The 13,586-nt window shown below is 41.1% G+C and overlaps 1 protein-coding gene across 1 annotated transcript in view; it reads right to left on the bottom strand.

Annotated features, from left to right (window-relative positions):
- PGM5 (phosphoglucomutase 5) overlaps nt 1–13,586 on the bottom strand; it is a 386,192-nt gene that overhangs the window by 195,682 nt on the left and 176,924 nt on the right. The window contains exon 7 of the mRNA XM_073572252.1: nt 1,374–1,489. Within this exon, the coding sequence (XP_073428353.1) occupies nt 1,374–1,489 (116 nt within the window). The remainder of the gene's footprint in view (nt 1–1,373; nt 1,490–13,586) is intronic.

Below are 13,586 nucleotides of genomic sequence, written 5' to 3' on the forward strand. Positions count from 1 at the left end.
ACCATTATCCTAGTATCCTTCAAACATTTGTCAGGTCATGCTGGGAATTATACTTTTGCAGAATCACAACTTACAAACATATAATGAAAAAAATGAACAAAATTTTGGCAAAGGTGCAGTGGAAAGAGGGCACAGCGTCAGTACTAAACTGATGACCCCATTGAATATGTGCAGGCATCATAGTTAAATCGTTTGAAACCCAAACATTTCAGGAATGCAGAGACACAACTGTATGAGATGAGCAGACTGCGAGATGAAATCACAACTGCTCTCAGGCTTTTCTCCCAGCTCTAAAGTTGGCACAATACATCACGAGTAGTACATGTCAGATATTCTCCATGCGCGTCTACAGAAATGGAAGGGTTTTTGAAAACATGAATTCGGCTCCAAGACATGCTGCCAAAAAAACGCTCTGGGAAACTCTGTATAAGATCGTTTCAAGGCTGTCTGGCCTTTTATAGCAGAAGAATTGCTTTTATTTACGGGCCAAGGCAAAAAAATGTAATGCTTTAAAAAAGATCTCTTACATGTTTCATAGGCATGTGGCTGAATCACATTAACGCTTGCATTACTGATATTGATGGTTGGGAATATTCTGTTACTAGGTCAGGGGCCGACATTCCTTTGGTGCAACCTGTGCAGCAGCACAAGGGCCCAGGAGGTAAGGGGGCCCAGTTCACTCTTCAAAATCAGTGTAATTGTGCATTATTATGAGCTATTGGACTGCAAAGGGCCCATATATTGTTCTTGCACAGGGGAGCTCTTCTGTCCATGACCGCTGCTGCACTACGTTATTATTATCAAGAATGAAACACTGAGTAAAGAAATTCCACTCTCAAAATGTAAAAGTTTTCATAATTGATTTCTTTATTTTTTTCTAAATCCGCATATGGTTATGTTTAATGAGAATGTTTATCTTGGCATCTGATTCGGATTTCCACAAAAAGGAAAGATTTTACATGTTTTTATGTAAGAGTGGAACTGCTATACATAAGGACTCGTGCACATGACCGTATAATCGGTCTGAGTGTGATCCCACAAAAAAAATCAGATCTCACTCAGACCAATGTTATTCTATGCGGCCATGCACTTGTCCGAATTTTTCCTGCATGTCCGAGGAAAAAAAATCGCAGTATGCTAGCATTTGGTCTGATATTCGGATTAAAAAACCTTGGACTGCAATCAGATGACATCAGAATTCATATTACTGATAAATTAGTGGTATTAGAAAATAAATACGCATACAGTCTTTTCCGCTGATATGTAGCATTATACGTTCTTCTTGAGATTAGTCAAATGCCGGTATGACCCTATGATGGCAAAGTCATAACCTAGAACAAGCTTAGAATTTTAAATGAAGGCATCTCGATTACCTGTGCCAAAACTTTCTTCTCCACACAAGGAACAACGTCCAGAATCCATTAGGTTTGCAAAATATTTCCAGCCAGTTGGCGTTTCATACACAGGAAGCTTCATTGCTTTTCCAACCCTGAAAGGGAAGATTCAAATTAACCCATCTTTTCTATACTGCATATGAGTTCATGTAAATTCAGCTATCCTATCATTCAGAAACTTTTTGTACTATTTTACTGAAATTATAATGGAAAGTCAGCTCAGATTCCATTGTGCCATGATATTCATCTGAGGTCTGATTTGTGTCTCTATTGTTAAAAAACGAAAGTTAAAAATTAAGGAAAGTTTTCTGCTCTTATTTGCTTTCCATGGGCTGGTTTGTTTTTCTTGGAGACTCTGGATAGAATATCTTTGGCTTACACGTGAGGATCATAGTCACAAGCTGTCTTAATCTTCTACTTTAAATTTCCAAACGATAGCAAACAAATTAACCCGTGTTTTTATTTGAATAGATTAAGGACTCGAATTGAAAAAAAAGGAGCAGTTGTGCTTTCGCTATTTCAGCTTGAAAAATATTGTCATTCCGCCAGTCGGTTACAAACAATTCCTACGAAGGGATTGTAATAAATGCATCCACATGTGGAAATAAAAGACAATTTCCTCTGATTTTAAAACTTCCTTCCCATTTTAAGGCCTGTTTCAGACTGATTATGTTAAAGGCAACAAAGTGGAATAATTATTGTATTTTTGCAAGACACAATGTCCAAGAAGTCACAAAACGACGAGATACAATTGCACTAAAAGATTACCATATACGAGCATTCTTAAGATAGCTTATTTTGTGATTACCTTGCAGGGTAAACAGGCAACCAATCACCGGATGAATGAGCATTTTGCCGTATAAAAGATCATCGTTCTTGGTAGTGGATCGTCCTGTGTAAACAGAACTCGCATTGCACTGAAAAATAGCAGCCTGTACACAGTGAACGATTTACTACAGATTGTTCATTTACCCTGTTTTGCCTACATAAACAGGATATTAAACAACTCCCGATTGGTTTGCTCCATACTGATCGGTGGTCGTTGAGTAATGTAGGTCGGTCCATGTAAATAAACCCATCTCTGTACTAATCGTGTGATGTTCTGCATTTATATGCAATCGAACTCTTGTTTTCAGTCAATTATTCTCTACAACAAATATGACCTATTGTTCTACGCTCAGTTCTTGCTTTGTGACATCGCAATATTAATCAGACCCATTTATTACCGTAATATTCCAATACCTAGTTTTTTATGGACTGGATTATTGATACAGTATAAGGCTGGACTGCAGTTGTATCCTCAATGGTATAGGCACGATTTGTGGATTTCACTGCACATCCATGGCGAATCAATGGCAAAATAGGCAAACTTTGCGTGGGGATTTTGTTGCCTATTTTGCCATAAATTTGCCACTGGTTTTTCCAATATGGCGCAAAGAATATACAAATTTACAGTAAAAGGCCTTAGAAAACAAGTGACGTGCTACAGGTTAAAAATCAGTTTCTGTGTGATTTTCATTTTTCAGTTACATTTTTATCCACTAGACTTGCTAACGTGATAAGATGCATGTGGCAAATCCACTTTGAAACACTGCAATTTATTTGCCACGCTTTTCCTTTAACTGGATGAGTAAGAAGAGAAATTACTTAGAAGCTTATTTGCCTTATGGACGGTATATATATATATATATATATATATATGAGTACCAATGCAATCGGATGTTCTCAATGTTGGTTTGCATTTTCTTATTTTGTCCGGGCATAATGTCCTGCAGGGCTGCTATGACAAGATACAGTGGCTGACTGGGGCAATGATGGCATTCTTGTCAACCATTGTTCCTAATGCGAAGGATGCATCTGGTGATATAACAATGCTGCACCATCACACGATTAGTACAGAGATGCAGATAAAGGCAAGATAAAACAAATGTCAGTAGTGGGCAAGACTCTGGTCATCATGTGATGCCATATACTGCTGTACTTCTGTCAGACTGGTGATAGGACCGCTGTTTTTAAAGTAGGGAAGGAAATCTATAAATTGTGGATACCAAATACTGCAAGGAAATATCACAATTGCAGTATTTAATTTGATATTTAGTACTTGTTTATTTCATAAAAACAAATGAATTTGCAAGTCGGAGTGACATCTTCATCAGGCATATTTGATGTATTCAGTAAGATCAAAAGAATGGTGAAAGTTGCAATGACCCTGATTTTATGAACAAGCAAATTAGCCTAAACCATGGTGTCATAGAAAGTCGAAAGTAAACAGCAGAGGGTACATCAGCTTTGGTACCCCATTTCCTGCACTAATAGCAATAGAGGAAGGAGCTGCAATGTAGAGTGGGTTGGGACTGGGAGCAAGCTAACTAATTCTGTTGGAGGCATACAACAATTGATTCCATTGCATGGGTTTCCCACGGGTTCTCCGGTTTCCTCCCACATTCCAAAGACATACTGATAGGGATTCTAGATTGTGAATCCCAATGGCGACAGTGCCAATAATGTCTGTAAAGCTCTCTGGAATTAATAGCGTTATATAAATGAGTAAAATAAATAAAATGGCGTGTGCCTTGAGCAGACTTGTTCTAAAAGAGGACCTATCAGTTCTGGGAAAACACAAAAAGCGCAAGTAGTTGAAATTATAAGATTTTTCACCAAATATTTTTCATTAGCAAATTAAATATTTTCTCTCAGTATTACATTTTACTTTCATGGTGAAATTCATTCATCCCAATGGGCAGCACATGGGAAAAATACAAATCTGGTAAAAATATTTCCTCACCTCCCAACAGGAACATGAACTTAACTACAAAAGGAACACTGTTATTTCTGAGAAACTGTTAAGATTTTCCGCTGTATTGTGCAGCCAAGCTAAAGAAGGATGATACAGCTGCTTCTAAAGGTTTCATAGGGGCGCGGCCTAGGTGGCTTCAGTCACCACTCAGTACATAGTAAGCGGCAACTGGAAACACACCCTGGCTCTGACTGACTGACAGCCGGCTCTGCAGTGTACCAATGTCAGTCAGGGGCATGGCTTTAGCCACAGCTCACTATGTACTGAGCGGTGACTGAAGTTGTGCCTCTTCTACTTAATTCCAGGTGCTTCTAAGACAACTAAAACCCAATTCTTGCCGGTAGCTGGTCAGCCACATAGCTTTAGGATGCTATCAACCTGCAGATTAACCTCATACTTGTAGGTTAATAGCTTTTTTTGACATGCATGGTTGCCTTTAAAGGGCCTTTATTTAGGGGACTAATATCTTGATGACATATTCTGTTTACTTTAGGGAATGCAGTAAAACTTGTATACAAATGTTCTCATGTATACTCATGCTTTGTAGAGTTGTATTTATAAGTCTATCAGCAGATGATGAATTCCCTTCTGTCAAATATATTTTCCTCATCTATGAACTGCCAAAGCACAATAAATGAGATTTGCTTTAATGATTCCCTTGCTTCCTAACCTTTAATGGCTACAGCATTTCACAAGACTACATACAGTAATAATTGCCCCTTATATGGATAACAGAATTAGTAGCAGAAGGTCTGTATTGATTTATTAAGAGGAGAGAAGAGAGATGGAATATACAGCTCACATAAAAAATATCCAGGCTAGGCACCCAATCTAGATCTGTCATTGGCAGTAATGTCTGCTAGCGTGAGTACACTTAAACATAATGCGGGACATGACTGGTGAACAGAGAGCAAGATAAGTAGTATAGGGCACCCACCCCACATATGGCTTCCTTTCCTTACTATCTACAGTAGTATGGGGTTTTTCTTTCCCTTTGTACAATTTCCAGTGATCCAAGTAAAGTTATGGAATAACGTTTCCTCATGTTATCGCCACTGTCTCCTAGGGTTTGTTCACACATTGCATTTTTTGACAAGGTTTAGGACATGCTCACACATTGTGTTTTTGCACGTTTTTTCTGCAGAATTTTGTCATGAAAAAGACGCAGCATTTTACTGTACAAAATGAATGAGATTTCTGAAATCTCATGAACACCTGTTTATTTTTTTCCTTGCAGACTTGAACCTTAAGGCCAGAGTCACACTACCGTAGAATTCGGCCAAATGCTATTCGAGAAAATATCACATAGCGCTCGGCCCAGTGTTTATCTATGAGGCAGCTCATATCTGCGTTTATTTTCTCAGCCGTATTCGACGTGCATGCTGCGATTGTCACCGACACTCGGCCGAGACTCGCCAATGCAAGCCTATGGGTGCGAAAAAAAAAATCTCACAGCACTTGGACCATGCGAGTGCTGTCCGACTTTAACGCACCCATGTCATTTGAAAAGCCGGCAATTCATGTGCCGCATACAGTAAAATCACAGAGTGACAGGCCCCTTCCCAAGCATAGCCTTCTAAATGCTGCAATCACTATTGATCGTGGTATTTAGTGGGTTAAAAAGCTGGGCACGAATCTCAGCTATCACATAAATCAAGCTCCTGGCGGCAATTGTCACAGCTCCTATGCCACGCATGATCACCATGACGTAACTGAAAGTCATTAGGTGGGAACCCCTTCCCAATCATGGTGCATAAGTACATTGAAGGTTGTGAAGGGGTAAATTTTAACTATAATCTGTACAATTCAAATGAAAAATCAACTGAAATGTTTTCATTTGGCAAAAAAACTAAAAAACTAAAATAATGTGTTCTCAGAAATATGCACACCCTTGAGATAATACTTTGTTGAAGTACTCTTTGGATTTTTGACAGCATTCAGTCTTTTTGGGTAGGAACCAATCATCATGAAACATCTAAAATTGACAATCTTTGCCCACTTTTCCTTAAGTAGCCCCAAATCTGTCAGAGTGCGAGAGCATCTCCCTCTTCAGGTCATCCCACAGATTTTCAATTGAATTCAAGTGTTCGCTTTAGCTGGGCCATTCCAAAACTTTGGTCTACATCTGATGAAGAAATGTTTTTGTTGATTTGGAGGTATGCGTAGGGTTTTTGTGCTGAAAGCTAAAATTCCTCTTCATCTTCAATACTTTAGCAAAGGCCTGAAGGTATTGGGCAGCACGGTGGCTCAGTGGTTAGCGCTGCAGCCTTGCAGCGCTGGGGTCCTGGGTTCAAATCCCACCAAGGACAACATCTGCAAGGAGTTTGTATGTTCTCCCCGTGTTTGCGTGGGTTTCCTACCACACTACAAAGACATACTGATAGGGAATTTAAATTGTGAGCCCCATCGGGGACAGTGATGAAATATGTGCAAACTGTAAAGCGCTGCGGAATATGTTAGCGCTATATAAAAATAAAGATATTTATTATTGTTGCCAAATTGACAGATATTTGGATCTGTTCATAATTCCTTCCACCTTGACTAAAAACCGAGTTCTAGCTCTCACAGAACAGCACCAAATCATAATGCTGTCTCCATCATGTTTCAATGTGGGTGTGGTGTTCTTTTGATGATGCACAGTGTTGGCTTTGCGCCAAACATATCTTTTAGAACTATGGGCAAAAAGATCAACCATGGTGTCCTCAGGCTGTAACATGTTTTTCGGTATGCTTCATCTTTATGTAGTTTTGGGCAAAAAAAAGGCTCCCATCTTGCCACCCTGCAGGTCATATATATGCAATTGGCTAATTCTGAAATTCTGAGCACAACCACATCCCTGATTACAGGAGGAAGTTCATACTTTTGCAACCACATTATTTTAGTTTTGTTATTTTTATTTTTCCCCTAAAATTATTTTTTTTCTCAATGGATTTGTTCAGTTTAAGGGGGACATTAAAGGTGTAAAAAGTTCTGAAATTATTCTTCTTATTATGATTTTTTACATGCCAAAAACCTGGCATTTTAACAGGGGTGTGTAGACTTTTTATATCCATCATATATTCTTTAAAAGTAATTAACACTTTCTTATAGATAATCTCTACTAGTGCTGAGGCAAAAATGCTTACAAAATGCTCAAGGAGACACCTGAGAGTCTTCTAGGCACCTTTTTAGCATTCTCATTGACTTCTGTTGTATATTATGGAGCAATTTCCCAGCTGAAAATGCTTGAGGAACAGATATGCTAAATGCTTGACAGTTCCGAAAATCTAAGGCATGCAAAAGACTCTCAAAAGCATGAAAATGTGAACAGCAAGTAGTATTTTGATTAGAGCAAACAGGATGATTCTTTTTGAGTGTGTTTTGAACACTTTTTTGGCATGTGGTCCTGCTCAATCTTCATGCTTCTACTGTCAATCAATGTCCTGGCAGCACTGTTCTCTGACCGGCAGCTGTTACCTATATTTCACAAAGACAAGATGGCTACTAAACTCACATGTACAGTAAATGTAAATGCACTTGCCTTCTGATTAATTTCAACCCTAACATTTAACACAAACAAAAAACGGCACAAGTCCCAAACAGCATGCTATAAATATAGTCCATTCTGGAGTTAAAGAAACTTTTACCTGCTTTTGTAGGAGTTAATCGGGCTATCTCAAGTTCTTAAATGATTAAAATTGCAAAGTGTATACCATCCTTAAATTTTTTTCTATTTTTTAATTCTTTTGTGTTTGTGTACAGCTTGTCTAGGTTACCAGCCACCCTGCATTCTCAGAGTGGCCAGGAACCTCACCAATGAGCATGTGACACTTGCAGGCTCTATAATTTAGAACCTCCAAGCACTACACAGAAATTGACTGTGAGTGCTGGATCCAGTCATCCTCAGACCATCTGATCGCCTCCCATGCTGCAAAAGCAAAATTTATTTTGGTAGCAGTCTCTGGGCAAGTACTCAGTTCAGACCAGCAACGCGACCATACTGCTGGTTTCCACTGTCAACCTTAAAGTGGTTTTCCCAAGAACAAAAGTTTATTCTAATCCATAGATCTTGAAATAATAATAACTTGCATAATTGGATGTGTTTATAGAAAATGTCCCTGTGCTGAGATAATCTTACAAATGTGCCCCTGCTGTGTACTGTGTAATGGCTGTGTCTGACCGTGTAGGTGTAAGGGCCGGCCAGGACTATAGTCGTGGCCAGAGACACAAAAGCATCAGTGTCCCCGCCTTCCCTCACAGAAAATTGCATTTCACTGTTCAGCATACCTGCCTTTCCAGTTCAGATCCCCCTGGGCACTTCCCAAGCTGTGATGGCCCTTCTCCAAGGCGACTCCCAGTAATAGAGACACAGTCCATAGTAACTTGAACGGTATCTTTACTGATCACTTCACACAATATATCAACAGTTGGTACATCATAGGATACACATTCATCTTTACTTGCTTCCTCAGCTCTCCTTACTTTGCTGATGCTTCTATATGGCACACGTCCAGACCAGACTGTTTTAGACTGCTTCCCAGCTTCTTCCTGGCCTAACCTCACCATGATGACAATTCCTTCTGCCTGTTTTGCCCCAGACTTGAAGTCATCCACCAGCCGGTTTGGCTGCCTCTGGAAAAGCATCCGGCCCGTCTGTACCGCTCCCTGCGAATCATCAGCATCCTTCTGTTCCTCACTCCAACTGACTCTCGCCTAAAAGGCGTCCGCCCAGGCTACGAGTCGCCACATCTTCTCTCTACTGTACTGGCCCACTGTATTGATGCTCAATGGCCGTGGATAATGTGGGCTGTCGCTGCGTAACGTTATGTGGCTGCCGAGCCGTTCTGGGCTTATAGCCCATGTGTGTTGTGAGTTCATTCTCTGGTTCCCCTTCTGGACTCCCTCTGGTGGTGACGGGAGGTGGTGCGGCTGGTTTGATCGGTGGAGATCTGCCACCTGAGAATGAGGATGACGATTGGATCTCAGGATTCTCAGATTGGATTTAAGACAGCCGACGCCTTATTCAGTTGCTGGTGATTCCTTCTGGCTTGTCAGCTCTTGGTTTTCAGCTCTGTTCCAGTCATCTAAAGCTAAGTTTTTCTTCTAATGTTCACACTTGATTTTGCTGGTCTATTCAGTTTTTTGTGTGGTCTGCCAGCCCCGGCTGTGGGCTGAGCTGAATTTCCACTCTTATTTATCAGTATTTTGCCAATTGGCTTTTTGTCCCATACTAGTTCGGTCTCTTTTTGCTCTGTCTCAGAATATTTCAGAGTGCTGATATAGTGGGAGAAGTCTAGTGACTTCAGGGTTAATTTTGCTATCAGAAGTGTTGGACATTATTTTTGTAGGGTTTTTTGCAGGTTGCAGATAGTGTCTTCCCTTCCCTTTCCTGTCTAGTTAGTTTGGGCCCCATCATTTGCTCAACCTATTTTCCTGCCTGTGTTTGTGCCTTCATCTTGTTTCACTGTCAATACATGTGTGGGGGCTATCTATTCCTTTGGGGTCTGCTCTGGGGCAGTTAGTTTTCCCTTTACTTGCTTTAGGCTTATTTAGTCCTCCGGCTGTTACGAGGCGTCTAGGTTCATCGTAGGCACGCTCCACAGCTACTGCTAGTTGTGTGGTAAGATCAGAGATCTGCAATCTGCATAGTTACCAACCACTCTGGTTTTCTGTGGCTTAGCTTGTTTTGCTTTTTTCTCCTCGGTGACCCATTCATTACACATGTGGACACTTCGGCACCCTGGTCCCATCTTAACTAACTTCCCTTCTACTCTACCCTTAACTCCCGGCAGCCCCTCCTATGCTTAACCCTATCCTACTACGAGTTCTATACACTAGAGTGCCCCCCTCTTGTATCCAAAAAAGAGCACTATGTTTTCCCTATACTGTAAATGACAAACCATTAAATGCAGTAAACATCACAACTATGTGCAAATAAAAGCAATTAGACCATAATGAACATTTTTACTTATCCCCCTTTACACAGGAACATGGTATAATGATACCACAGCTCCTGGACAGGGGGAAGGCAAAAAAGAGTATATAGAAATTGCAGCATGGGATCACAGTGGATTCTTTTTCTGAGATGTAACATTTCCCTGCCTGTTTTAAAACAATGTTTTACTTCAAAGAAAGAATCATTTGAGATCCGATACTATACTGTCTCTATACTTTTTTTCTCCCCCCCCCCTGCCCCGGAGCTGTGGTATGATCAGACCATGTTCCTGTACGGTCAGACACAGCCATTACACAGTACACAGCAGGGGCACATTTATAAGACTATCTCAGCACAGGACATTTTATTTAAACACATCCAATTGTGGAAATTATTATTATTATTATTACAATATTTATTGATTGAAATGAAAGTTTGTTTCGTGAGTAAACCCCTTTAAGCAGTTCACAGCCCCCAGCAACCAGGAAGCCGGATGAGGCTTCTCCTGATGAAATAACATGAGAACACTCCTTTACGTGGGTTTTCTAGCAGATAATAAAGGCCACTACTTTGTAACAAAAATATAGCAAAAGTATTAATTTCACAACTAAACATAATATGTGCACGGTTGTCATTGCCCTTGTTTCTGCAAATTACGGAAAAAACAAATAGTATACAGCATTTATAGTCCAGGTCTACTTCTGAATCAGGGACTCTTGTCAGAAGTCTCCATTCACAGAAAACTGGAGAAATTAGTCCACCATGAGAGAAATCTCTGTTGTTGTCCAGCATGCAGCAGATTTGGCTCTGCGGATTTTTCCACGTGACGGAACAGAAAAATGTAAATACCTGTGTAGATGTGAACTCATCTATACTTGTACATTGTCAAGCCGTGCCAATAATCACTGAATATTTATCTTAACTCAAAATATGTTTTGAGAATGAGATCTGTCAGAGCCATGAAAGTCCCATCCAATTCATGGTCCTCTGCTCCCACAGTGTTGGAACATATTACAGCAGATGTTTCCTGTCATCAGCTGGGTTGTCCTCACCGTGTGCACGAGTTTACGCCACATTTTTCAGTCACGCAATATGTTATTAGATGACCTCTGAAGCATCCTATATTTATTTTTCACTGAATTGCTTTGTACGTTTGTTAGTACAGCAGTCTCCGGTCTCGGTCTGAGGGCATGTACCCAGTCAAGTAAACCAGTAAAATACAATACATGCTGTTACTTAATACTGATATTGATTTTCACTCAAGATGGAAAACTTTGTACTATGATCTGAAGGTACTGATGCTCAAAATAGAGCTTTGAGCTTCTTCATTGCAGCGCTCAGTGGTGCTCCCTTTGTCAGGTCCACCATTAAAGGGACCCCGTCATCAAGTTTTTACCAACTTCTCTGAGAGCACTATAACGTAGTGGAAGAGACCCTGATTTCTTTTGATTATATAGCACCATTAATTCCACAGCATTTTAGAGACATTATCATCACTGTCCTCATGAGTGCTTACAAGCTAGATTCCTTACCCAGGGCAGGCGTTAGCACCCAGTTCACAGGGGCCCTGAGCAGGTGGGGGGCCCACTCGCCGTTGGGGACACTGGTGCACTATAGGGGGCTCGGTATCTATGCCAGTGCCGGCGACCACTTGCTCAGGGGCCAGGCCCCAGCACTTGCGATACTTACCTCTCCCTGCTCCACCGATGCGATGTCTTCTGCATCTTCTGACTGTGATGTTCAGGTCAGAGAATGCGATGATGTCACTAGTGTGCCTTTTTGCCTGAACAGTCACAGTGCAGAGAACCAGAAGATAGCAATGCTGAGGAGTCCGGAGCAGAGCTGCGGCCAGCGACAAAAGGCGAGTATTTCATTTTTTTAATTTTTTTTATGTTTGGAGCAATACACAGCATGGGGACCATCATATACTGAAGCATCATATATGGGTCCATAAGTTATGGAGCATTATATATGAGGCCTATTATACACTGGAGCATCATATATGGGGCCCATTATACCCTGGAGCATCATATATGGGGCCCATCATACACTGAAGGATCATATATGGAGCCCATTATACACCGGAGCATCATATATGGGGCCCATCAAACACAGGAGCATCATAAATCGGGCCCATCATATACTCATGAATCATATATGGGGCCCATTATACTGTATATCGAGCATTATATCTGCTCATGATACAATGGAGCATCATATATGGGGTCCATTATATATGGAGCATTATATGGTACTCATTACACTGTATGGAGCACTATATGAGGCTCTAAATACTCTATGGGGACCATCCTATACTGTATGGAGCAATATATGGGGCACATCATATACTGGAGCATTTTATGGAGCCCATCATATAATATATGAAACATTATATGGGACGCATTATGTATGGAGCAATATATGCGGCTCATTATTCTTTATAGAGCATTATATGGGACCAATATACAGTATGGAGCAATATATGTGGCTCATTATACTGTATGGAGCAATATATGGGGCCTATTACATACTGTATAGAGCAATATATAAGTCTCATTATTCTGTATGGAGTAATATATGGCGCCCATAATACTTTGTGGAGCAATATATGTGGCTCATTATACTGTATGGAGCATTATATGGGGCTCATTATACTGTATGGAGCAATATATGATGCTCAATATACTGTATGGAGTACTATGTGGCGCCCATAATACTGTATGAAGGACTATACTGTCTGATTTCTGACCTATTGTACAATTTACAATAGATATCACTCATGTAATGTAAGAAGTGAAATATTTGGCATTGTACTGTATTTATATTTCTCTGCCGTATCTATGCATCATGAATTGTGATATGTGTTAAAGGGGCCCACTGAGACACTTTCACCAGGGGCCCACGAAAACTTTCGGAGTGTGAGATGGAACTGGAAAGGAGCCACACAAACACAGGGAGAACAAACTCCTTGAAGATGTTGCCCTTGGTGGGATTTGAACCCAGGACCCCAGCGCATTATGGTTACAGTTGTGGTAGGGGCCGGGCTTGGGGGTGGACCACTGCTTACCAGACGAGGCACAGACGAGACAGAGACGGAATCCAGTTGTAACAGTTCCAGGTTTATTTCGTCGTCCTCCTGATGACCACCAAACACGCACCGCAGCTTCTTCACACTGTCTCCAGGCCTGGGTACCTGTACCTCCGTTCCAGTCGCAGTAACGCACCTCTCGGATCTTTCACTGGGGGCTGTCCTAGACCAATCTACCCCCAGTGCTTCACCTGTCCGAGGTCATCCTCTAGTCGGTAACCCCGGGGCCTCACTTGTCCTGCGGTACGTAACCTCGCCTGTCCTGCGGTCCGTCGGGTCAGGGCCACCCCCTGACTGTCTCTTTTCTGTCCGTCCCCCTGGCCGAGCTCTTCTCTGTCTTCCTCTGAGCTCCTCCTGGGACTAGACTCCTCTCGAGCCCCGCCTTCTTCTATT

This window comes from Dendrobates tinctorius, unplaced genomic scaffold (assembly GCF_039654945.1).
Source record: "Dendrobates tinctorius isolate UK_male_01 unplaced genomic scaffold, ASM3965494v1 ptg000031l, whole genome shotgun sequence".
Classification (NCBI taxonomy): domain Eukaryota; kingdom Metazoa; phylum Chordata; class Amphibia; order Anura; family Dendrobatidae; genus Dendrobates; species Dendrobates tinctorius.